Here is a 25500-nt window from a genome sequence, read left to right on the forward strand (position 1 = left end):
GTGGGGGCGTGGCCGGGTGGTGGGGCGGGGCCCGGAGGCTGAGATGGGCGTGGCCAGGCGGTGGGGCGGGCCCGGGGTCGGCGCGGGGCGGGGCCCGGCGGCGGGGGGCGGGGTCGGGCCCGGCGGCGGGGGCGGGCCAGGCAGCGGCGCGGGGCGGGGCCCGGCGGCGGGGCGGGCCCGGCCGCGGCGAGGGGCGGGGCCAGGAGGAGCCGCGGGGCGGGGCCCGGCAGCGGGGGCGGGGCCTGCCGCGGGCGCCGCGGGCGCGTCGGGGCTGACGCGGCTGACGCGGCGCCCGCCAGGCCGCAGCCCGCCTCGCCGCCGCCGCCGCCGGCCCCGCCCCCGGCGCTCCCGCCCGGCGCCGCGACCCTGTCAGCGCGGCGCGGAGGGCGCGGGCGGTCCTGCGGCGGCGACGGCGACGGCGGCGGCATGGCTCAGGCGGCGGGCAGCAGCCCCAGGCGGGTGGCGCTCATCACGGGCATCACGGGCCAGGTGAGTGCCCGGCGGGCACGTGCGCCGCACCCGCCGCCGCGGGCCTGGGTGCGGGCGCCCGCGGGCCGGGCCGGGTCCGGCAGGTGGGAGGCAGCGGCGACCCCGCGACCCCCGACCGGGCGACCGGGCGATCTGGCGACCCGGCGACCCTGTGATCTGGTGATCCGGCGACCTGGAGATCCGCTAATCCGGCGATCTAGCGATCTGGTGATCCGGTGACCCCGGAGACCCGGCGATCTGGCGACCTGGCGATCCGCTGACCCGGCGGCCTGGCGATCCGCTGATCTGGCGATCTGGCGACCCGGCGGCCTGGCGATCCGCTGATCTGGTGATCTGGCGATCCGCCGACCCGGCGATCGGGCGATCCAGTGACCCGGCGACACGCTGATCCGGCGATCCGGCGATCCCCGTTACCCGGCGATCCGGTGCCCGCGATCCGGTGCTCTGGCTCCCGCTTCCAGGCTGCGGAGCCCGGAGGCGGCTCCCGGCCCGGCGTCCCCGCCCCCTGTCAGCAGAGGGAACATCGAAAGGCTGCGGGAGTCGGGCGCGGGGTCGCCCTCCCGTGCCCCCCGCCCTGTCCCCCGCCCCGGGTCCCCTCGCCCCCCGCAGGCCCGAGCGCCCACGCCGAGGCCCCCACTTCCTGGAGCCCTCGGCCCAGGGCTCGGTGGGCTTGTGACGGGCAGGGCATGGCCAGTGCGTGTCCGCCCCCTCCGAGAGGATCCCACCCCGAGGTCCCACCGCTACGCTCACTGCGGCTGCTTTACAGGCAGGGAAACTGAGGCACGAGTGGGCGCCGCCTGGAGTCACACAGCCAGGGCTGCCTAGGCTGGTGGTGGGAGCGCTGGACACCTGCGTTTCTGGCTCTCTGCCCACCCCGCTCTGCGTGTGCGAGGAGTGAGAACCTGGGCAGAGGCGGGCAGGGAAGGCCAGGCCAGGGGCCTCCTGCAGTCCCTGCCCGCTGCACCCTCCCCGAGCTGGGGCCCCCTGTCTGGCTGCTCACGTGGGCTCGGAGCTGGGGGGTCCCTAAGCCGTGGGCGCCTTGGGGGGGCATCTCTGTGGTTCAGGGCTGGTTCCCTGGTGTCAGCCCGCTGGCTTATGCCAGTCTGAGGGACAGCGCAGGTGGGACATGGGTCGGGGCACCGCCGTCTGGCTGGTCCTGGGCGTCCCCGTGCCCAGGTGCCCCCCGCCCCCCTTTCTTCAGCCGCTGACCACCCGGACGCCCTCACCGGTGGCCGTGCACGCCCTCCCTCTCATTTCCAAGGCTGCTGATTTATTTTGGGGGCTTCTTCTGGGTAGTCCCGGGGGCCCCCAGAGGCCCCTCCCAGTGATGCCAGGTGGGTCCTGCTCGTGCCAGCAGTGCGGGGCACCGGGGCTGCTATGGCGGAGCTCTGGGGACTGGCCGTGCGGGGGGCTCAGCCCAGGTTTCTGGGTTTCTGGGTGTGGCTCATGCCCACACCTTTGGGCCCTCCCCAAGCCCTCATTGCCGCGTGGGTGCGACACTCAAGCCTGCTCCTGGCTCAGTGCTCGCAGCAGTCCTCGGGGCACGGTGCAGTGCGGGGGTCGGACCCCGTGCTCCAGCCCCTGGCGTGTGCTTTGCACCCCACTCCCCGCCCCCCAGCCCTGCGCCGTCCACCCTCCGGCCTTGTCCTGGCTGGGCCTGGCCCAGGGTACACGGGCTTGGAGCTCAGCTGCTCTCGGCCTCGGCCTCCCGGGTCGGGCTCAGCCAGGGCTCAAGGCCTTCGGGAGGGCCCGGGAGTCACTTCATCCCGTCTGTCTTTCCCCGTTTCGGAGTTCTCACTTTGCTTAGTTCTGTCCCCCACGTCGATTTCCCTTTGTTCTGGGGGTGGTGGCGTTTTGATCAGGGACACACCTGTGCACATGCACGCGCACACACACACATGCACATAGGTTGGGGTGTGTGAATTCTGAGCTGAGGTGCTCATGTGGGGGTGCATTCAGGCTGTGGTGCTCCCGAGGCAGCTCTCCTCAGCCGGGGTGCTCCTGAGGCAGCTCTCCTCAGCTGGGGTGCTCCCCGAGGCAGCTCTCCTTAGCGGGGTGCTCCCCGAGGCAGCTCTCCTCAGCTGGGGTGCTCCTGAGGCAGCTCTCCTTAGCGGGGTGCTCCCCGAGGCAGCTCTCCTCAGCCGGGGTGCTCCCCGAGGCAGCTCTCCTCAGCTGGGGTGCTCCCCGAGGCAGCTCTCCTTAGCGGGGTGCTCCTGAGGCAGCTCTCCTTAGTGGGGTGCTCCCGAGGCAGCTCTCCTTAGCGGGGTGCTCCCCGAGGCAGCTCTCCTCCTCCAGGCTGTTCCCCGAGGCAGCTCTCCTTAGCGGGGTGCTCCCGAGGCAGCTCTCCTCAGCCGGGGTGCTCCCCGAGGCAGCTCTCCTCAGCTGGGGTGCTCCCCGAGGCAGCTCTCCTTAGCGGGGTGCTCCTGAGGCAGCTCTCCTTAGTGGGGTGCTCCCGAGGCAGCTCTCCTTAGCGGGGTGCTCACGCCTGCACTCAGCACGACGGATACGGGTGACGGGGAGGTGCCGTGGGGCCGCACTGGCTCACGCACGTGCTTGCCCGGGGGTCCCACAGCCCTGTTGCCTTAGGAGCAGGGACGTCTGCGGTGCCGGTGTCACCCCCTGTTGCTCCTGGCAGTGCTTGGGGTCTCCGACCACACGGGGTCAGCCCGCTGCCCCCGGCAGGCCGGTCCTCAGCGGGCCAGTGCCACCTCGGTGGTCCCCGAGGTCACCGCAGGCCAGCGCTGGGCGCGTGCGTGGGGTGCCAGGGCTCAAACCCCGGGCCTGAGGCACGCCAGCCCGGGCCCCGGCGAGGTCTCCCGTCCTTCTGGTGAGAGCAAGACTGTGCCGTAGGGGCCACAGGGCCCGAGGGGTTCGAGGGTCAGACCCGGCCTGCACGCCTGCGGGGGCCTGTCCCCGAGCCAGCCCCCGGCTCCTGCAGCCTGGACAGTGCGTGTGTGCGAGAGGCAGGGCCTTGACCGTGGTGCCCCGGGGTCAGCGGCCACGAGCAGCAGCGGGGCCCAGTGGTGACCCTCAGCCGGGGTGACCAGTCACTGGGTCTTTCCATTCGGGTTTAGCTTGGGGGGTGGGGGGCGCTTTGGGCCACACCTGGCAGTGCTCACGGCTTACTCTGCTCGGTTCACTGCCGGTGGAGCTTGGGGACACTTTGGGGTGCCAGGGACGGAACCAGGCTAGCTGCGGCCCAGGCCAGCCCCTGAGGCCCCCACCCTCCCTCCAGCCGCCCCCGGCCCCTTGCCCCGCCCGCGAGTCTGATTTCTCTGCCATCCGGGTGAAGGGTCTCCCAAGCGACGCTGCCACGTGTCCTGCAAACAGTTCGGCGTGTGTCCGTGTGTGCCGAGGCACACGGAGGGCTCGGCAACGTCCTGGATCCGCGGTGCTGTGGCGGAGGCCACCTCTGAGGCCCCCACGGCCTGGGTGCTGGGCTGGCGGGCCCTGCTGGCCGTCGCAGAGTCCGGCTTCCCATCCCTGTCCTCTCACCAGCACCTCGCGTTGCTGCGTCATTTCCACTTTCCCTTTTGTTTTTCCTTTTTGATTCCCACCTGGCGATGCTCAGGGGTAACTCCTGGCTCTGCACTCAGGAATCACTCCTGGGGTGCTCGGGGGGCCCTATGGGATGCCGGGAATCGAACCCGGGTGGACCTCGTGCAAGGCAAGCGCCCTCCCCCCAGCGCCGCCCCCCCCGCCGCACCCCATCTCTCCCTCGTGACTCTCCTGCGTGGAGACCAGCCTCTGGCCCCCGGGCCCTGGGCTCCTCCTGCTGCTTTTCCCTGCACCCCTGGGGATGTTCTTGCAGCTCCCAAATCCTATTCCGTAAATCAGCTAATCCCCGCCCGGCTCTGAGTAATCCTGGCCCGCACTGCCGTGCCAGCACCTTCCTTTGTGTCTGCGTCTCTGCCACGCGTGCCGCCACGCTCGGGACATGCTCAGGACACGCTCGGGACACGTGACTCGCAGCGCCCTGCACGGGCGGCTGGCAGGGATGTGGCCTCCGTCCCGCCTGGCACGGGGCTCCCGGCCGGCCCCGGGCCGGAAGAGGGCCTTGGAGCGGCCGGGGCAGTGCCCGGCCCGGGCGGCAGCGCAGAGAGGGGAGGCAGTCGGGGTGGGAGGGCGGGCGCAAGGGGTTGGTATTGCTGGGGCAGGGGCCGTTCTGTTTGCGGCTGGCACCCTCGGTTCATTCCAGCTCACACCCCGGATGGGTTTGGAGGGGAGCCCCCCCTTGGGGGTGATGGTGCGTGTTCCGGGGGACGGCTGGGGCATGGCTGGGCGTGGCCGTTGGGGTGGGACCCCCGGGATGGGACAGACGCGTCCTAGCCACTGAGCCCTCCGGCTCACACGGCCGCGCCGTGGCTCGGGGAGGGCCCTGCTGGCCAGCTCAGCTCACCGTGGGCCTCGCGGAAACACCGCCTGGAGATGGGGAGGGTCTGTGGCTGTGCGTGGGGGGGCTGGGGGGGGCGGGGAGGGTGTGAACGGTTGTGAAGTGTTGCGGGGGGATGCCGAGGGGGCTGCGTGCGGAGGGAGGGCTGGGGCCGGTGCAGGAGGCCCCGCTGCCGTGCTCCCGGGATGCGTGCGTGGGATGTACGTGGGATTTGCCCCTGCAAGGCGGGCAGGACGCCGGGCTCTGTGGGATTCATTTTCGGTGGTCTCGGTGGTCTCTGCACTCAGGTTCAAGCAGCAAGGCCCCAGCGTCCCCTGGGCGTGCGGGTGGGCATTTTGAGGGGGGGGGACTCGAGTAGCGTGATTTTAACTTCCTAGTGGCGTGTTCAATGTGCCAGAAACAGTCACAGCAAGTCTCCGAATGGAGACGCTCCTGGTGCCCGCTCGAGGAAATCAGTGAGCAACAGGGTGACAGTGGCAGTGACAGTGTCGGGGACGTGCCCAGTGGCACATGGAGGCCGTCCCCGGCGTGGTGCCAGGGATCCCACCAGCTGGTCTCCGTGGGGGGGAGCGCCTTCCTGCCGAACCGTCTCCACCAAGGAGAAAGTACTGAGGGGAGGTCGAGCCGTGGGTCAACCCTGACAGAAGCGAATGTTCTCGAACCTACCGCAGGCCTGGTAGGTGGCAGGGGAAGCGTGTGTGGTCCGTCTGTCCTGCCCCCTTCCCGTCTCTTCCCAGAGTGTGTGTGTGTGTGTGTGTGTGTGTGTGTGTGTGTGTGTGTGTGCAGAGTGTGGCCACGGCGGGTCCTGTCCAGCCCCCGACGGCCCAGCTAGCCTGGGAATGGATGAGCCTGCAGGACAGTCCCTGGGCTCTGAGCGGGTCTCGCGTGGACAGTGGCCGCCCCAGCCTCCCGGGGGGACGTCAGTGGCGGAGGAGACCGGAAGGCCCCGCGGGGAGCACTCCAGGCTGAGCGTGCGAAGCGGATTGGAGAGATTAGCGGACTGGGCTGCCCAGCCTGCAGTCGCCCCAGGTGAGGGGCCCCGGAGCCAGCTGAGAGCCGGCAGCGTGTCGGCATGTCCTGTCCTCCCGGAGGGGGGCCTGGGCTCTGCCACCTGAGCGTGTCCCTCCCAGGAGGCAGCCGGCTTGGGCTGCCCAGGGTTAGGGCTGTCGAGCAAATCCCACCCCCCACCCAAAAAGAAAAGAAAAGAAAAGGAAAGAAAAGAAAAGGAAAGAAAAGAAAAGAAAAGGAAAGGAAAGGAAAGAAAAGAAAAGAAAAGAAAAGAAAAGAAAAGAAAAGGAAAGGAGAGAAAAGGAAAGAAAGGAGCAGGCCCTGGTTGGGCGGTGCGGTGTTCAGTGCCAGATTCAAAGATAAGGCCAATAGGAGAATCGATTTTTAAAGCCAGATCAATACCTTGAGCAATCTGTGCTGTGTCAACTCGGGGAAGCTCACGTGTGGGCCGTTCCTGCCAGGCCTGTCTCTTGTTCTCGATGGAAACGGCTGTGAAGTCGGCGCCTCGGTGTCGGGCCTGGTGTCCCGAGGCCGCGCGCTCCCGCGCCCAGGGAATGTCGGGGCCTGGCGCTGAGGGCGGTGCGGGTGGCGGCTGGGGGGTGGATGCGTCTGACCTGGCGGGCGTCCGTCTCTGTCAGGGATTGTCTCGCGGCGTGTGGCGTGTGGCGTTGCTGGAAACAAGCCCCTGAGTCACAGGACTGTCCACCTGTGTGTGACAATGCGCCACCGTGTCGAGGGGGCCCACAGAGCGGAGAGTCCACGGAAGTTTCTGGAAAGAAACACTCCTGTTGAAAGTCGGCTGTGCAGCCTCTGGGGGTGTGATGAGCGGCCCTCTCGGCTGACGGTGTCCTGGAGTTTTGTTTTTGTATGGGGGGTAAGCCTGGTGGTTCTCAGGGCTGACTCCTGGCTCTGTGCTCAGGGGACCACGTGTGGTGCCACGGATTGAACCCGGGTCGGCTGCATGCAGGCAGGGGCCTACCCACTGGACTCTTACCAGACTCACTGGGGTCTTCTTTTTTTTGGGGGGGGTCACACCTGGCAATGCACAGGGGTTACTCCTGGCTCTGCACTCAGAAATTACTCCTGGCAGTGCTCAGGGGACTAAATGGGATGCTGGGAATCGAACCCAGGTCGGCCACGTGCAAGGCAGACGCCCTACCCGCTGTGCTATTGCTCCAGCCTCTGGGGTCTTCCTTTTGATGTGGAAGTCTTGTACCTAATCTCTCTGTCTCTGTTTATTTTTGGTGGGGGAGGAGGGAGAGTAGGTGGGGAGGTGGGAGAGTAGGTGGGGAGGAAGGAGAGTTGGTGGGGAGGAGGGAGAGTAGGTGGGGAGGAGGGAGAGTTGGTGGGGAGGAGGGAGAGTAGGTGGGGAGGAGGGAGGGTAGGCGGGGAGGAGGGAGAGTTGGTGGGGAGGAGGGAGAGTTGGTGGGGGAGAAGCCCACTGAGGTCTCCCTCCGGCCCCCACTTCTCAAGCATCAAAGCCAGTGGACGCTGGGACGGTCAGTTGCACGGTTGGGGTTGACCAGGTCCTCCTGGCGGCTTTCCCTCCTCCCTCTCCCCTCCCCTCCTCCTTCCCTTCCCTCCTCTCTCCCTGTTCTCCCTCCCCCTCTCTCCCTCCTCCCTCCCAGCACTCACTCCTCCTTCCCTGCTCTCCCTCCTCCCTCACTGCTCTCCCTCCTTCCCGGCTCTTTCTCTTTCCTCCCTGCTCTCCTTCCTCCCTCCCTTTTTCCCTTCCTCCCCTCCTCCTTGCTCTTTCTCCCTTCTCCCCACTCTCCCTCCTCCCTACTCCCCCTCCTCCCTCCGTTCTTCCCTCCCCTCCAGCCTCCAACTGGGCCCCTCCCCTCCGCGCAGACCCCCGACACCCCCTTTTCAGGTGGGTGGAAGCGAGTGCCCAGACCCACACGCCGTCCATGCGGTGGAGACTGTTCTGGAAGGGCCCGGGACCCCGGGACCCCGGGAGCCCGCTCACTCCCTGCTGGGCGCTGCTGTCCTGGCTTGGGCCCCGGCAGGCTGGCCCCGGAGACGTCCCCGTAGGCTCGCGGGAGGTACTTGCACCCTGCAATCCCGCCCGGCCGCCCAGCCCCGGTGCCCGCCTGCGGCCGTAAACACCGCGGAGATCACAGGGCCGGGCCGGCCAGCGTGCCCCTCGGGCGGCGAAGGCCTCTCATTTGCTCTCCCGTGGCTCCTGGTGTCTGGGCCTCGCCCCGGGTGCCAGGGCTCACTCCTGCAGGGCGCAGGGGCCACTCTGCGGTTCCTGGGCCCCGCGGGAGGGGGGCTGTGCGAGCCGGGCGCCCTCCCTGTGGTGCCTCGCGCCGTGAAACTCCCTCCTCGGTGCTCAGAGCACTTCTCACGACTTTTCGAGAGAGCAGCTACCCCGGTTCTGGGGTTGGGGCCACGCGGTGACGCTCAGGGCTGTTTCCTGGCCTGTCACTCCCGGCGGTGCTCCAGGGACCGCGTGGGATGCCGGGGTGGGCGCGTGCGAGGCAGACTCCTCCCCGCGGGACTCCTCCCCGGCGCCCTGTAGGTCGTATGTTCCCATTTAGTCGCGTCTTCACTCCCGTTTTCCGCGTGAGACTCGACGGGTGCGTTTCCCTTGCGGAGACTCGAAGCCGTGTTCCTGGGGGTCAGAGCGGAGGCCCGGCTGTCTTGGTGGCCTGGGGGGCCCAGAGGGAAGGGGACCCCGGCCGTGGGCCGCCCCCTTGCACCCCGCCAGCTGGACGCCGCGTCTCAGCGCCGCTGCAGGGAGCCCGGACCGTCTCCGGCTCCTCGGTGTCCCTGACTCTGTTTCCCTTCGGGGGCCTCACCCAGCGGTGCTCCAGGCTCCGTGCTCAGGGGTCATGCCCAGCGGGCTCCGGGGCCGACTGGGGCTGGCTGGTGCAGGGCAGGTGCCCCCCCGCCACGCCGTGCGGTGCCCCTGGCCCCGGCTCCTCGTCCTTTCAGCCTTTTCCTGTGACTCGGGCGGGAGGATGAGACCAGGTTGGGCATCGCCCGGGGGGGTGGAGGGGGTTATCTCCCACCAGCCTGTGGCCAGCTCCGAGGAGACACCCGGCCTGCTCCTGACCCCTCGGGCGGCCCTCGCCTTTCTCCCGGACCCCTCAGAGCCCCGCGGACACAGGCCGCTATTTTCCAGCTTCCCCAGCGGGCACGAACGTCCTTTTTCCACTTTAATACATCCTTCCTTGCCCGCCTGCCGCCTGCTCACCTGCCCCCCTGCCTCCCTCCCTCCCTCCCTGCTGGGGCGCCCCTTGGCGTGGAGTCGGGAGGGAGCTGTGCGGGCGGCCCGGCAGGGCGGCGGGGAGTGTTGGGGCAGAGAAGGCGCCCTTGGTCTTGGGAGCTAGGAGCTTCTGTCCGCGGAAGCTGCACCTGGAAGGCCGGGGGGTGACCCAGGTGTGGTTTGGGGGGCACAGCTGAGGGCGCAGGTGAGGGGCAGGTGAGGGCTAGGGCTGAGGGCAGGTGAGGGCGCAGATGAGGGCAGGTGAGGGCAGGTGAGGGCTAGGGGTGAGGGCAGGTGAGGGCAGGCGAGGGCAGGCGAGGGCAGGTGAGGGCAGGTGAGGGCAGGCGAGGGCAGGTGAGGGCAGGTGAGGGCAGGCGAGGGCAGGCGAGGGCAGGTGAGGGCAGGCGAGGGCAGGTGAGGACAGGCAAGGGCGCAGGTGTATCTGAGGGCAGGCGAGGGCAGGTGAGGGCTAGGGGTGAGGGCAGGTGAGGGCAGGTGAGGGCAGGCGAGGGCAGGTGAGGGCAGGCGAGGGCAGGCGAGGGCAGGTGAGGACAGCAAGGGCGCAGGTGTATCTGAGGGCAGGCGAGGGCAGGTGAGGGCTAGGGGTGAGGGCAGGTGAGGGCAGGTGAGGGCAGGCGAGGGCAGGTGAGGGCAGGTGAGGGCAGGCGAGGGCAGGTGAGGGCAGGTGAGGGCAGGTGAGGGCGCAGGTGAGGGCAGGTGAGGGCAGGTGAGGACAGGCAAGGGCGCAGGTGTATCTGAGGGCAGGCGAGGGCAGGTGAGGGCTAGGGGTGAGGGCAGGTGAGGGCAGGTGAGGACAGGCAAGGGCGCAGGTGTATCTGAGGACAGGCGAGGGCAGGTGAGGGCTAGGGGTGAGGGCAGGTGAGGGCAGGTGAGGGCAGGCGAGGGCAGGTGAGGGCAGGTGAGGGCAGGCGAGGGCAGGTGAGGGCAGGTGAGGGCAGGTGAGGGCGCAGGTGAGGGCAGGTGAGGGCAGGCGAGGGCAGGTGAGGGCAGGCGAGGACAGGCAAGGGCGCAGGTGTATCTGAGGGCAGGCGAGGGCAGGCGAGGGCAGGCGAGGGCAGGCAAGGGCGCAGGTGTGTCTGAGGGCAGGTGAGGGCAGGTGAGGGCTAGGGGTGAGGGCAGGTGAGGGCAGGCGAGGGCAGGTGAGGGCAGGCGAGGGCAGGTGAGGGCAGGTGAGGGCAGGTGAGGGCAGGCGAGGGCAGGTGAGGACAGGCGAGGGCAGGCGAGGGCAGGCGAGGGCAGGTGAGGACAGGCAAGGGCGCAGGTGAGGGCAGGTGAGGGCAGGTGAGGGCAGGTGAGGGCAGGCGAGGGCAGGTGAGGACAGGCGAGGGCAGGCGAGGGCAGGCGAGGGCAGGTGAGGACAGGCAAGGGCGCAGGTGTATCTGAGGGCAGGCGAGGGCAGGCGAGGGCAGGCAAGGGCGCAGGTGTGTCTGAGGGCAGGTGAGGGCAGGCGAGGGCAGGCAAGGGCGCAGGTGTATCTGAGGGCAGGCGAGGGCAGGCGAGGGCAGGCAAGGGCGCAGGTGTGTCTGAGGGCAGGTGAGGGCAGGTGAGGGCTAGGGGTGAGGGCAGGTGAGGGCAGGCGAGGGCAGGTGAGGGCAGGCGAGGGCAGGTGAGGGCAGGCGAGGGCAGGTGAGGACAGGCGAGGGCAGGCGAGGGCAGGTGAGGGCAGGCGAGGGCAGGTGAGGGCAGGTGGGGGCGCAGGTGTGTCTGAGGGCAGGTGAGGGCAGGCGAGGGCGCGGGTGTGTCTGAGGGCAGGCGAGGGCGCGGGTGTGTCTGAGGGCAGGCGAGGGCGCGGGTGTGTCTGAGGGCAGGTGAGGACGTGGGTGTGTCTGAGGACAGGCGAGGACGCGGGTGTATCTGAGGGCAGCGGGTGTGGCTGCAGGTGTGCCCGCTGGTGAGGGCGGCAGGGAAGGGGGCAGGTGCGGCCGCCAGGTTGCGGGCGTGGCTGAGGGCAGCTTCCTCTCCGGTGAGGCTGCCCAGCCCAGGAGGGTGGCCGTGGGGTCTGGGCCCCTGAGCCCTGGGCCGTGGACCCTCTGTCTCCCCATCCAGGCCTGGGCAGTGTCCACTCTGGAGGCCGGGCCCGAGGACCCCAGGAGCAGTGTGGTAGATTCACCTGTGGGGCCAGTGTGGTCTCACCGGGCGGTGGGCGGGGCGGGCCTGGGCTCTGGGTGCTGCGGCCCTGTCTCTGTGTCTCTGGGTGCTGTGACCCCATCTCTGTGTCTCTGTGTCTCTGGGTGCTGCGGCCCCGTCTCTGTGTCTCTGTGTCTCTGTGTCTCTGGGTGCTGTGGCCCCGTCTCTGTGTCTCTGCATCTCTGTGTCTCTGGGTGCTGTGGCCCCCTCTCTGTGTCTCTGTGTCTCTGTGTCTCTGGGTGCTGTGGCCCCTGCTCCCATCTCTGGGCAACTCCGAGTTGGCCACTGGAAGCTCCTTCCTGTATTTCAGAGCTCTGGGGCCTCTGCCCGCTCCGTTGCTGTCTCGGCTCTGTGCTCAGGGTCACTCCTGGTTTAGTGCTCAGAGCTGACTCCCGACTCTGTGCTCAGATCTGACTCCCGGCTCAGTGCTCAGGGCTGACTCCCAACTCTGTGCTCAGGGTCACTCCCGGCTCTGTGCTCAGGGTCACTCCCGACTCTGTGCTCAGGGCTGACTTCCGGCTCTGCGCTCAGGGCTCCCTCCTGGTGGGGCTGGGGGACCCCCAGTGGACTGTGTGCAGGCGAGCACCTTCCCCCTTCTGCTGCCGTCTCTCCCACCCTCCCTCTTCCTTAAGGAGCAGGTTTCTTCTCCTGAGGCCGAGGCTTGGGTTGCAGGCCAGGACCCCCACTGTCTGCTCCCAAAGGGGGAATAACAACCCGTCTTGGTTTGAGGCACAGGAGGAAGGAGAAGTTCCGCCCGGGCCCGCCCCAGGGACCCTCGAGCCTTTCCTTCCCACACCCCCAGGGAGCAAGCTCTGCCCCCCACCCCTGGCACCCGGGCGCGACCCGCACTCCGCCAAGCGGCCTCGTAAGCACAGGACCCTGCTGTGTCCCTCCAGCCCAGGGTCCCGAGCCCCCAAACCAGACTTCTCCCCCTCCCAGGGAGCCCCCGGGGACACGCTGCCCGCCCGGCCTCGCTGGGGGCATCGAGGCAGAGCCCCCAGCCGGCCCTTGGCGTGTGTTTATTCACATCCTCTTCCTGAAGGCTATTTCGAGGGGAGGAACCCGCCCAGCCCGAAGGTGAGGGGCCGCCCGGCTCACAGCCCGCCCCTCTAATTCAGGCTTTCCGAGCCCCGCCAGGCTCCAGCTGCCCAGCCGGGCCCCCTACAGAGCTCCGGGGCAGGGGGGATCCAGACCCAGATCCGATCATTCCTTTTCCCGCCCCTGGAAGCAAAATGCCCATAATGACAGTCTCCACTGTGCTGAGAGGGGTCAAAGCCCGCGTCGTCGGCGAGACACCAGCAAGGATGAAAAGGCAGCGCCCTGGGCGGGAAATACCCGTAGCTCAAAATAATCCAGAAACACCTAAATCGGTCAGTCCTCAAACGGACCCGGCGCCGAGACGAGGTCGCCGGCGAAGGAGCGGAAAGGGAAGAAAATGACAGAGGCAGCTCCAGCTCCTCCCGGCCCCGTCTCCCTCCCAGGGCTCAGACTCTGCAGAAGTGCTCCTGCCGCCCAGCCAGCCCTCCCCCTCCGCCCCGAGAAATTCACTTCAGTGCGTCCCCCACTGCTCCTCTCAGGCCGGCCCCCTTGAGACCCGGCAGGAGCCTCTCAGAGTCTCCCCCACACCCCCGCCCCGCCCTCCGCCACGGTTTCAGTTTCGTGTCCCCCCAGTTGAAGCAGAAACAAGGCAACAGGCATTTGAATATTATTATTGTTGTTGTTTTAGAGGGGGAGCATGCTCAGGACGGGCTCTTGGCTCTGTGCTTGGGGCTCGCGCCCGGCGGTGTGCAGGGGTCTCCACGCCGGCAGCTGGGAGGCCACGCTGGGCAGAGCTGGACATGGCGCGGGCGGGACACGCACGTCACAGGAAGGGACAGCAGCCGGGGCCGGGCCCCCAGCTGACCGGCGCTCGCCGACCTGCTCCCCGGAGGGCACCCCCAGGTGCCACGGCTCTGACTGGGCCCCCCAGCCCGGAGCATCAGCACCGACGGTCACTTTTAAAAAAATTTTTTTCTTTTTGAGTCACAGCTGGTGATGCTCAGGGTTCCTTCTGGCGCTGCACTCAGGAATTACTGCGGGTGATGCTCGGGGGTGCTGGCAGTCGAACCCGGGCCGGCCGCATGCAAGGCAAACTTATTGCTCCAGCCCTGAGAGTCACTTCCAAGTGGCAGCATCCGGGGTGGCCTCACGTGTGGCCCAGAGCCGCCAGCCCGGCCCCACGTCCGGGCTCTCTGGGATCCACAGCAGCTCCCGGCACTGCAGGGCCGAGGCTGCCTTCCCCGGCAGGTGAGGCAGACAGGGCTGAAGGCGCTCGCCTGGCACGTGGCCGGCCGGGGTTTGAGCCCGGTGAGACCGCGAGGGCGTGGCCTGCCTCTGGCCTCTCCTCCCGGCGCAGGTGGCGGTTGCAGTGTCTCTCTCTGCCCCTGTGGAGTCCCCGCAGGTGGGCTGGGGTCCTGGGAGCCCCCCATCACTGCCCCGAGAGCACGAGTGCCACCTCAGCCTGGGCCGGCCCACCACTGTCGTCGCAGTGGGAAGGGCACAGGGACGAGTCACCCTCTGCGGCCCCCTGTAGGGCCACATGCCCCCCCCCCGCCCCCCCCACTTTATTCTCCTGCAGTGTGAGAGCCTCGGGGAGTGGACGGACAGTGCACGGGACAGACAGCCGCACGCCTGGTGGCGACACGGTGGCTCCCCACCGGCCCCGTTGGTGGCGCAGGTCGTGTGTATAATCCCGGGGGCTCCCCTGGCACTCCCTGCCCTGTGGACTTTGCCCCTTTTCTGCATTTGCCATGCGGCCACAGAGGCGGAATGTTGTGCGACATAGCACTGTCGCACTGTCGTCCCGTTGCTCGATTTGCTCGAGCGGGCACCAGTGACGTCTCCATGGTGAGACTTGTCGTGACTGTGTTTGGCATATCGAATACACCACGGGGAGCTTGCCAGGCTCTGCCCTGCGGGCGGGATACTCTCTGTAGTTGGCCAGGCTCTCCGAGAGGGGCGGAGGAATCGAACCCGGGTCGGCCGCGTGCAAGGCAAACGCCCTCCCCGCTGTGCTATCGCTCCAGTCCGTGTTGCTACATGACTACAGGAATGCAGGAAGAACTACATTTACACGCGCCTCCCTTAACAGTGTCGTAACTGGGGCGTACGCCCCCTCCTTGGTTTGGGGGCCACCCCCAGCAGTGCCCGGGGGCTCCTTGCTTGGGTTCCTTTCCTGGCCCAGTTCCGGGGGGCCCTGTGGGGTCGGGGTTGGGACCCAGGCGTGTGGCAGGCCGAGTGTGTAGCCTGCCTCGAGGCCTCTGGGCTCAGCTCTCGGGACCGCGGGGGTCTGCCTCGCCCGGGGGTCTGGGGCTGGTCTCCTGCCAAGCCCTGGGGGTCCTGCCGAGCATCCTGCATCCTGCGTCTCGGGTCCCTGCTGCGGGCAGGGTCCACCTTGCTGGGGGCGGGGGGCTTTTCCCCCTCTGAGAGCCTGGAGTGGGCGGGCACGGGCTGGGGCCTGGGAGGGGGTGGGGAGGGCACGGCAGCCCCTCACCCACTCGCTGGCAGAAATAGGGGAGAAACAGCCTCGACCTGGTTTCCTGGGCTCCTCCCCCCACTGTGTTTCCTTATTTATTAAAAAATAAATATACAGGGCTGGAGCGATGGCACAGCGGGGAGGGCGTTTGCCTTGCATGCGGCTGACCCGGGTTCGATCCCCAGCATCCCATAGGGTCCCCTGAGCACCGCCAGGAGTGATTCCTGAGTGCAGAGCCAGGAGTCACCCCTGAGCATCGCCGGGTATGACCCAAAAAGCAAAATAAAGCAAAACAAAAGCCCCAGAGCCCCTTGGGGTGGGCCGGCCCCTGGGGTGGGCAGGGCGGGTCTCCTCCGGGCACTGTCTCTTCAGCTCTGGCTCTTAATTTTCACTTTTATTAATTTTTTTCCAGCTCCACCCTGGCTTTGCCTGTGGGAAACCCGGCCCTGCCCTCCGGCCCTGCAGTGGCCTGAAAACGGGCTGGACGCGACCCTCCTCCCCCCCACTCTGCACCAGGGCCCCCAACCAACCCCCGGCCGAACCCTCACAGGCTTCCTGGGGTCTGGGTTGACCTGGCACCTGGGCTCCGGGCTGGGGGTCCCTCCCAGGGGTGCTCAGGGGACCATGTGCTGCCAGGACCCACCTGGCTCACACCCGGCACCCGCTGGGCGGCTCCTCACCTCTGTCCCAAGCCCCTGCGGGGCACCGCCTGCCCCGGAGCACCGAGGACGGAGCACCGGCCCTGCGCCCACTGCTGCGTGCTGGCCCTTAGCCGGGGGAGGGGCTGGGGGCAGGCGCCGAGGGCCCCGTGGTGGGGCGGCCACTGAGTGCAGGGGAAGCTGCTGGCCACGGGAGGGGGCTGCGGCGGGAGCACTGTCCCCACCAGCCTCTAGTGACCCCAGCACTGGCCGCAGCCGCTGGGGCCCTGGGCCCCCCACCCCGGCCTCTGTCCAGTGCCCCTTGCAGGGGCTACAGGCCCCCAGTTGTGGGGTGCTGGACGCTGAGTCCCCGTGTTGGCCCCGCCCCGCCCTGCCACCAGGCGCCTGTCCCCAACTACATACGACATGCGTGTGTTTTGCGTGTTTGGTCTCGGCTGGTGATGCAGTGATGCCCGGGGCTCTCCCGGTCCCCCTCCCCGGAAGCCTCCGACCCGCCTTCCCACTTTCATTTTCTCTTCTGAGGACCCGGCTGGCTCTTAAAGGGGCCGTGCACTTCCTTCCTGCCCACCCGGCCCATGGCGCCTCCCCCCTGGGCTCTGGCTCTCCAGCCCCCGGCACCCTGCACCCCGAGGACAGTCCTGGGCTCCAGGAGGGGATGCAAGGCCCTTTTGAATAAAGTTCCCCCCCCCTTTGTGTGTTGCTGGGAGGAGGTCGAGCAGGGCGGGGGTCGCCCTGTTTCTGGCCAGGGATGGCACAGCAGTGGGGGCTGGGATCAGACTCTCGGCCTCGGGCTTGCGGGAGAGTCGGTGGCAGCACCAGAAGGGGGGCCGTGACATTCGCTTACACGCGGGCGGACATGGGGGGCGTCTGCAGAGTGACCGAGTGAGAGGCAGAGGGTCGGACTCATCCGCGGGGTGTGAAGCAGCATGAGACGGACACCCAGGGCAGGACAGACAGGGCCGGGAGGGCCGGCCCGCGGCTGGAAGCTGGCCACAGCGGTGGGGGGCCAGGGAGGGCAGTGAGCACAGAGAAGGGACCCCTGTGACGGTGACACTTGGACATGATCACTCTGGACAGGAACTGGGTGCTGAGAGGAGGGAGAGGGGTAGACACAGAGCCTCCCAGCACCTGTATTACAAAGGAGAGAGAGAGAGAGAGAGAGAGAGAGAGAGAGAGAGAGAGAGAGAGAGAGAGACAGAGACTGAAGAAAAGAGACAGAGAGACAGAGAGAGAAACAAAGAGAGACAGAGAGAGAGGAAGGGAGAGAGAGACAGAGAGACAGAGACAGAGATTGAGGCAGAGAGAGACAGAGAGACACAGAGACAGAGATCAGAGAGACAGAGACAGAGACAGAGAGACAGACAAGGAGACACAGAGACAGAGAGACAGAGACAGAGAGATAGAGGCAGAGAGAGACAGAGACAGAGACAGAGATCAGAGAGACAAGGAGACACAGAAAGATAGACAGAGACAGAGACAGAGACAGGGAGAGAGGAAAAGTCTGTGCCACGGAGGCAGGGGTCGGTGGGGAGGGAACTGGGGTCTCTGGTGGCGGGAAACGTGCCCCAGTGAAGGGACAGGTGTCGGGACTGACTGAAACCAAAACCAAACCTCGAGCGGTTTGTACGGGTGCGTCAGCCAACAGCGGCCGCTCAGGCAGAGGGAGGGAGAGGCCCCTCCGGGCCCCTGCCCCGTGCCGAGAGTCTTCCGCGGCCCCCGTGCAGGTGACCCCAGGCCCGTCATCTTCCACCTTGCCGTGAGCTTCTACTCTCGTTCTGGGGTCACGCCTGGCAGTGCTCAGGGCTTAGTCCCGGCTTGGGGGTGCCCACGGTGAAACCCAGGCCCGCCTGAGCAGGGCCGTGCCTGACCCCTGTGCCGTCGGCCCGACACACGGCTCCCGTCCTGAGATATGTGGGGGGGACAGGGATGAAGCAGCAGAAGGGAAGGGGGTGGCGGGTAACTTGAGACACTCCCAGGGCGCCTCCGGCAGGCGGAGCAAGGGTGACGGTCTCACCCGCGCCGTGTCTGACCCAGCACACTGGGTGCCCCCCCACACCAGGCGAGCCCCCCTGAGGGTGGGGCGTGCGGACCCCCACCTGCCCCCCGGGTGTCTGGAAGCCGGCCCACGGGCTCCTGCGGTCAGCGGGGTTGGAGGGGCCTGGAGGGTGCTCATCGCCCTGCCCCTGCCAATGCCAGAGCCCCCCAGCCCGGGCCTGGCCCTGCTCTGTGGCCGTCCCAGGCGGCCAGAGAGACGGCGCAGGGGTGAGGAGTTGGCTTTGAAGGCCATCGCCCTGGGTCTGCTCCCTGGCGCCACATACGGGCCCCCAGACACCCCCAGGGGACACTCGAGCACTGAGCCAGGAGTCGGCGCTGAGCACTGCTGGGAGGTGTGTTTTTCTGTGGTCCCTCCCCCAGGTCTCCTCGCCTGGGGGTCTGCACGGCGTGTTGTCACGGCTTCTCCCCTCTGCCCGTCAGGACCGGCTCTCTTGGACAGGAACTGCCGTGCCGTTGCCGTGTCTGATAAACCACCCAATGGGATCAGACACCTCAGTGCTCAGTGCTCAGTGCTCAGACCCCCCATCCCCCTTGCCACATCACCACGCTCAGCTTCAAGTTGGCCCCAGGTTCCAGTTTGTGGGGCGTCTTCTCTGAAGTCTGGGCCCTCACCTGTGCCTCTCCCCCCACGCTCAGCAATCTCTGTCTGTGTCTCTGTCTCTGTCTCTCAGTCTCTGTCTCTGTGTCTCTGTCTCTGTCTCTGTGTCTCTGTCTCTGTCTCTCTCTGTCTCTCAGTCTCTGTCTCTGTCTCTGTCTCTCTGTCTCTGTCTCTCAGTCTCTGTCTCTGTCTCTCTCAGTCCCCACCTCTCATCCTTCTCTGCCGACCCCAGGCCTCTTGCTCTCCCTCCTTAGGTGGCCCCGTTGGCCGGTTTCCTTCCGTCTGGCGTCTCTCATGGCTTCTACTTTCCATCCGTCTGTGTTCTGGTTTGGGGGCCACTCTGGCGGTGCTCAGGGCTTACTCCTGGTTCTGTGCTCAGGGAATCAATCACGCCTGGTGGGGCTCGGGGGACCACAGGGTGGAGGGGCCGGGGGTTGGGCCTGGGCTGGCCACACGCAAGGCGAGCGTCTTCCGGCTGTCCCGTCCCCCCAGCCCGGCTCTCAGCCTCTTCCTGGGGGCTGAGCGACAGCACAGCGGCAGGGCCTTTGCCCTGCACGCAGCCACCGGGCCTCACCCCCCACCCGGCATCCCATAGGGTCCCCCCAGAGCACCGCCAGGAGCGACTCCCGAGTGCAGAGCCAGGCGTGACCCCTGAGCATCACCGGGTGGGACCCCTCCCCGCCCCCCGGAAAAATAAAAGAAAGGAAAGGAAGGCTCGGGCTGCCTTCCTTTGAGCCGCACGCCCCCCCCAGGCAGAGCCCCCCCCCCGGCGGAGCCTGGGGGTCCCTGGCTGCCCTCGCAGCCCCTGGGCTCACCCAGGGGAGTCCCGGAAGCCCTGCACGTCTCTGTGGCCGTCCCCCTGCCGGGAGGCACCGTCCAAATCTCTACCCTCCCCCAGAGGGCGTTGGCATTCCCGCCGTCAGGGGCACGGCTAGTCCAGGGCCTGGTGCAGCCCTCGCGGGCACTGGGGTCCCTCCCGGGGGTCCCCCCGCCCCTGCTCTGTCCCGGGGCAGCACTTGCACCTTGGGGCGCTCTGGGCACGGCGGGGGGGGGAGGGGGGAGCTTTCTCTCGCCTCCTGGTGTGGGTGAGAGATTGGGCATCGGGGCGAGGAGGCCGCGGCGTGCAGGACGGCTCCCCCTAGAGGGGACGGCGGGAACTTAGGCTGTGGCCCGTGTCCCCACCGCCCTTTGGGACCTTCCTGACCCCAGTGCTGCTGTCCCGGGGGAGGGCCCCTCGGAGACCCTCGGGGTGGGGGGTAGCTCCCTGCCTCCGTGCGGCCTCTGGGCCCAGAGGGGTCCCCCAGCTGACCCCCCCCTGGAAACTATTCCAAGTGTGTAAGCAGCAGCTGTCGGGGGGGGGCATCACCGTTAGCTGGACTTTCTCTTTCTCCACAGCCGACTGAGCCGAGGGCGGACTCCTGGCTCTGTGCTCAGAGATCGCTCCTGTGGGCTTGGGGGGCCACATGGGGTGCTGGGGATCAAACTCGGGTCAGCTGCGTGTAAGGCCAGCGTCCTGCTCACTGGGCTACGGCTCCGGCCCTCCCCAAGTCGGATTTCTCGTAATGGCCTAAAGGGACACCAGGTAGCCTGGGTGCTGGGCTGCTCTGTGGCGGCCGTCCGCTCTGTGGTGGCCGTCTGTGGAGATGGCTGGTGTCCCTGCAGTCTGTGGCCCTCACCATGAGCTCCATGAAGGAAATCCTCGTTTCTCCCAGTAGCTGTAACGCGGGGATTCCCCAGTAAGGTGGAGTCTCACTGTCCGGCTGTTCTCACTGTTTTCCCGTTTCCTTGACTTCGAGCCTTCGCACCAGTGGGTGGCACAGCCGGTCCACGGGACACCCGAGTGCAGGCCGAAGGCGCCAGCCACCTGACATCCTGGTCTGTGTGAGCCTCGGGTGGCACGTGCCGTCCGTGCGGCGTCCTCTTGTGAGCCTCTGGCGGCTGGTGGACGCTGGTGGACGCTGGTGGACGCTGGTGGACGCTGGGGGTGTTTCCGAGCGACCCCCGAGCCCAGGAACAGACGCGCTGGCCCGCATGTCGCAGCCTTAGCGGCCCCTGCCACGCTGTGTGCCCTGAAATGCAGGCCCTGGTGTCCGAGAGCCGCCGACGCCCCCCGCCCTCCCTCCACCCCTGCTGACCCTTCCCCCGAGTCTCTTCCCCAGCTTCGCCGCCGATGGCTCCGCGCACCCGAGCGGGCGTCCCCCAGGAGACAGCGGGGGGCTGTGCCACTCGGGCGTGACTCTGGTCGCGGGCGTGCCCCGGACGGGCCGTCGGGAAGGAGAGACGTAGCCTGTGTCGGCAGGACGCCGGGCGGCTTCCTGGGAGCACACGTTCCTCTGGCGCTGACGGGACCCACCACTCGGGCGCACAGCGGGGGACTCGGATAGGGGTGCCCCCCTGCCCCCCGCCCCCTCCCCAGTCTCGATCCAGCCGGCCTGTCCGCCCCCCCCCCACTGGGACTGGAGCCCAGCGCTCAGCTCAGACCTCAGAGGAGGCACGGGTCCGAGGGGGCTGGTCTCCGCAGCAAAAGCCCTGCGGGTGTGCGGACATGCGGTGGCTTCTCCTGGTGGCCACCCGGCCGGCCCGGAGGGTGACAGGCACCGGTGGGCCCCGGGGACGCCGTCCAGGAACGCTGAGCAGAGAGAGGCCCTCAGGCGACTCGGGGGAGAGCCAGCAGGCGGGTGAGGTGCTGACGGTCCAGAGTCGAACCCCAAAGGCTGTTGGGGGTACGGGGGGAGAAAACGGCGTGCCAGGCCCCTGGAGCGATGGTCAGGGCAGCCCCTGGCCAGCGCTGGGCTCCAGTGGCCTCGGGAGGTGCCCGGAGCACTGCCCGGCCGGGCCTCCCGTGCGCAGGCCCGAGTCGTCTCTGTGGCCCGATCTGGGTTCCTGAGCCCCCAGGAAGGCCGGGGGAGGGTCCCGGTGCCCCCGGAGCCGCTCCCTACAGTGGCCGCGCACTGCCCCCTCCCCCGCCCCGGGCTGCAGGGACGCGAGGTGGGGGCGCGAGGGTCCCGGCTGCAGGGGGGGTGTCTTGTGCCCGTGAGGAAAGGTGGGTTTTCGGGGTGGGGGCGCTGAGGGATTTTCTTTCCTGGGGCCCGGGGGCCTGCGGGCAGCTGGCCCGGCTCCCCTGGGTGTTTCTGCCGCTTTCTGGCCCGGGTTTGAGGCTGGCCGTGGGCGGCAGGAGAAGGGGGGTGACTGCCGTGTCCCTGCCGGGTCCCTCTGCCTCCCTCCGCGCTGGCCGGGGTCTCTGTGCAGGCCCCGTTTAAGGTGGGTGCCCGCGTACAACTGTCGCCAGCACGCGGGCGGGCCCGGGTCCAGGGCGCCTGGCCTCACTGAGCCCACGCGGGAAGAGGAGTCGCCCGTGTCCAGGGCACACGGCGCCTGCGCCCAGAGGCCCAGAGAGGCCGCGACGGGGTGGAGGGACCGTGTTCGGGGGGGAAAAACAAACCCAAACGGTCGAGTCTCAGGAAACGCCCCCCCCGGCGGCCCCCTGCCCGCCACGGGCACCCCCTTTCCCGCGGGCTCAGCTGGCGCGCTCCACGCCCCCCCCCCCCTTCCTGGTTTCTCAGCGCGCGCTGCAGGACCGGGGCTGCCCAGGAGGGGGCACTGTTACCGCCTTTTCTCCTGCTGCACTTGGGCCCTTGCTGATCTGGGGGTGGGGGCTGGGGAGCCCCACGCCATGGTTCATCTCCGGGCGCATGTGATCCGCTCAGGGTCCGGCCCTGCGCCCCCCCCCCCCGTCCCCGCAGACCGTGATCGCGGGGTGGGTGCCCGTGCCCGTGCCAGCTGCCGCCTCCGGGACCCGGGCGGGCGGGAAGAGGGGGTCCTTCCTCCGTCCCCCGGGGACTCCTCACCCCGTGTCTTGAGGACGCCCTTAACCCTCAGACTCTCCACTCCCTGTCATGATCGTTACCGCGGGTGTTTCCTGTGTCTGCGCAGTGCTCGCGAGCCGCCGAGAGGGTCTGTCTGCACGGACGGAGGGCAGGGAGGTCACCCCCAGCAGCCCGAGAGGGGCGGAGGGAGGGCGGCGGGGGACGTGGGGGTGGTGGGGGGAGCCGGGAGGGGCCGGCGGGGGCTGGTGCCTCCAGTCGCTCTCCTGGTTCTCCTCTGACTCCCGCGTCCCTAGTCTGGGCCTCGGGCCGCCCCCGCGGGTGCCCCGGGTCTGTCCCCAGCTCCGCCTCCGTGGGACCTGGCCGGGCCGCAGGGGCAGCAGAGGCCGAGCCTCCGGCCGAGGGGGCAGGCATGCAAGTGGCCCTCCGAGGCCTCTCAGCGTTTACCGACCCCCGGAAACCGTCCGCCGCACGCTGGGCCCCAGGCACCGCTCCCGGCCGCCCTCACCCGCACCCTGACCGCGGACACCAGAGTCCCAGACCCCGCCAGGGAAGAAGGTGCGGGGGGGGGGGGGGCGGAGTCACGGGCCCGGCTGTGGCCCCCGATGCTGACCCCTCTGCTGCTGTGTCCACTGAGGTGCCGCCTGGGGGCAGCCGTGGCCTCAGGCCCGGAGGGGGGGGGCGCCTTTAGGGTGGGACTCAGCACCCCAGCGAGGGCGGAGCCTGGGTGACCCTGGCCCCGGGTCCCCCTGTTCCCTGCCAGCCGGGTTCCCAGGCTGGAGCGACGGCACAGCGGGGCCGGCCGGGAGTGGGCGCTGGGACCGGCGGGCGGCCTCGGAGCCAGACTGGGCAGAAACGTCCGGACACGTGACCCGGGCCCGAGAGAGCGCGGGGCCCGCCCATCTGGCCCCCAGGGGTGTGGACCCGCCACCAGGGCCGAGGGGGGCGTCCGTGTCCCCGGATGCTGAGGGCTTCCCCGCATCAGCCCCGGCACTGCCCACTGCCCGTCACTCCTCCGCAGCCTCGCGTGTCCCCACAGTGTCCCTGCCGTGTCCCTGCCATGTCCCCGCCGTGTCCCCGCCGTGTCCCCGCGGTGTTCGGGGCCGCCTGGGGGAGCCCACACTGCCGCCCGCCTGCTCCCGCCCCCGTCCAGAGCGCGTGCGCCTTCGCTGGGGGTGACGCCCGCCCGGGTCAGCGTGCGACTTGGCCCGGCCCTGGGCATGGGCCGTGTCCTGGCCGCCGTCACCCACCTGCCCCGTTTCTGCCCCCCCTGGTGCCCCCGTGGCTAGGCACGGACCCCTCCCGCCTCGCCTCTGCTCGCTCCACCCTCCCGGCCCGGCTGTACCTGCTTCACAGCTGGGCTTCCCCGCCTGGCCTGTCCTCCTGGGGACACGCAGTGTGTGAGTGTGAGTGTGCTTGTGTACGTGACTGTACGTGTCTGAGTGTGTGACTGTGTGTGGGTCTGTATGTGTTCAAAAGTGTGCGTGTCTGAGTAAGGTACTTGCGAGTGTGTGTGTCTGTGATTATTTGTGCGTGAAAGACTTGAGATTGTATGAGTGTGTGTGTATGTCTGAGTGTGTGGGTGTGCTGTGTGTATATGTGTGTGGGTGTGAGATTGTGTGAGTGTATGTGTGTGTCAGACTGAGTGTATGTGTGTGCATGTGTGAGTATGAGACTGTGTGAGTGTGTTTGTATGTATGTCCCAGTGTGTGTGAGCATGCTTGTGTGTTTGTGTGTGTGAGACTCTGAGTGTATGTGTGTGTGAGACTGTGAGTGTATGTATGTGTATGTCCAAGTGTGGGAGCATGCTTGTGTGTGTATGCATGTGTGTGTCTGAGCGTGTGAGCATGCTTGTGTGTGTGAGGCTGTGTGTGTGACTGTGTGTGACTGAGTGTGTGTGTGTCTGAGTATGTGAGCACACTGGTGTGTGTGTGAGGCTACGAGTGTGTGTGAAACTGTGTGTGTGATTAAGTGTGTGTCTGAGTGTGTGAGCACACTGATGCGTGTGAGGCTGCGATGTGTGTGTGACTGAGTGTGTGCGTGTGTCCGAGTGTGTGAGCACGCTGGTGTGTGTGAGACTGTGTGTGTGACCGAGTGTGTGTTTGAGTGTGTGAGCACGCTGGTGTGTGTGTGAGGCTGTGACTGTGTGTGGGACACTGTGTGTGTGACCGAGTGTGTGTGTCCGAGTGTGTGAGCACGCTGGTGTGTGTGAGACTGTGTGTGTGACCGAGTGTGTGTTCGAGTGTGTGAGCACGCTGGTGTGTGTGTGAGGCTGTGAGTGTGTGTGGGAGACTGTGTGTGTGACCGAGTGTGTGTGTCCGAGTGTGTGTGCACGCTGGTGTGTGTGTGACTGTGTGTGTGTGTCCGAGTGTGTGTCCGAGTGTGTGTCCGAGTGTGTGAGCACGCTGGTGGGTGGGTGCGCGTTGTGCCCGCTGGTCTGCCGTGGGCATGCTGCCCCCACCCTGCCGTGCCCCTCGCGGGTGCCGGCGCTTGTTCCCAGCCTGGCCGGGCCCCGCCAGGCGCGAGGGCGACCCGGCCGCCCCTTTACGGGAACTCGGGCTTTTACAGGCCGGCCGTGGCCGTGGTGGGACCACACAGGGAGAGGCACGCTGGCAGGGCCGCCCCCGCCCAGCCAGGCCCCCCTGCTCAGGAAACGCCGGTTAATAGCAGCCTGGCCGCGACGGCCGGCCGGACGGCAGGGCCACCTGGGGTGCTCCCCGCTCAGACTTTCCACCGCGAGCTGTGTGGCCCGGAGTCGGGGCCGGGCCAGGAAGTGGCTCAAGGCCCGAGGGGCAGCAGGGGCGGCTGGAGCCAGGCGGGCTGGGCGGGCACCGTCGCCCGGGCTCTTCCCTGTGCGGAGTCTGGGGCCGCACCCGGGGGTGCTCAGGGTCTCTCCCGAGGGGCCCCGGGAGGCGGGAGCTAAGCTGTGTCTTCCCGTGGCTCTCGCCCCTCCCCCCGCCCTCGTCCCCCCGCCCTTGGCCCTGAGCGTCTCCTGCTGCCCATGACGCGCGAGTGACCTCAGTGGCCAGGCCGGGGCCGAGGCCCTTTTCCCAGAGCCCTCCCCCCGCCCCTCCCCGCCTCCCCACACCCAGGAACACCCACCCCCTCGAGGCTGGGCTGGTGCCTGTGACCGAGAAGGTCAGACTCGGACCTCACCTTTGATCCGAAGGTGCGTCGGGGCGGAGAGGTAGGATGGGGGAGCCCCGCACAGGGTCCCCCCTTCGCTCCCCGCCCCGTCAGCACCTCCAGGAGCGAGTCCCGAATGCAGAGCCAGGAGTAACCCCGGGGCCAAGGCCGCACCCCAGCCCGGGAGCCTGCGCCTGAGGGATTCTCTCTCTCTCTTTTTGGGCCACACCCGGCGATGCTCAGGGGTGACTCCTGGCTCTGCACTCAGGAATCCCTCCTGGCGGTGCTCGGGGCGACCCTACGGGATGCTGGGACTCAAACCTGGGTCAGCCGCATGCGAGGCAAACGCCCTCCCCGCTGTGCTATGGCTCCAGCCCCCTCAGGGATTCTCCTGGGGGGTTTCTTAGGTTCTTTGGGGGCCGTGTCTGGCCTCCAGGCACTGGGGGGCACCGGCGGGGCCCTGGTGGCCGGG

The 25500-nt window shown here is 68.1% G+C and overlaps 1 protein-coding gene across 4 annotated transcripts in view; it reads left to right on the forward strand.

Moving 5' to 3' along the window:
• Nucleotides 1-357: 357 nt before the first annotated feature.
• GMDS (GDP-mannose 4,6-dehydratase) overlaps nt 358-25500 on the forward strand; it is a 429624-nt gene continuing 404481 nt past the window's right edge. For 3 of the 4 annotated variants that reach the window (XM_055128849.1, XM_055128852.1, XM_055128850.1), the window contains exon 1: nt 358-489. In XM_055128849.1, the coding sequence (XP_054984824.1) occupies nt 427-489 (63 nt within the window). In that variant the 5' untranslated portion in view covers nt 358-426. The remainder of the gene's footprint in view (nt 490-25500) is intronic. The other variant, XM_055128851.1, reaches the window with a different exon arrangement.

This window comes from Sorex araneus, chromosome 2, assembly GCF_027595985.1.
Source record: "Sorex araneus isolate mSorAra2 chromosome 2, mSorAra2.pri, whole genome shotgun sequence".
Lineage (NCBI taxonomy): Eukaryota > Metazoa > Chordata > Mammalia > Eulipotyphla > Soricidae > Sorex > Sorex araneus.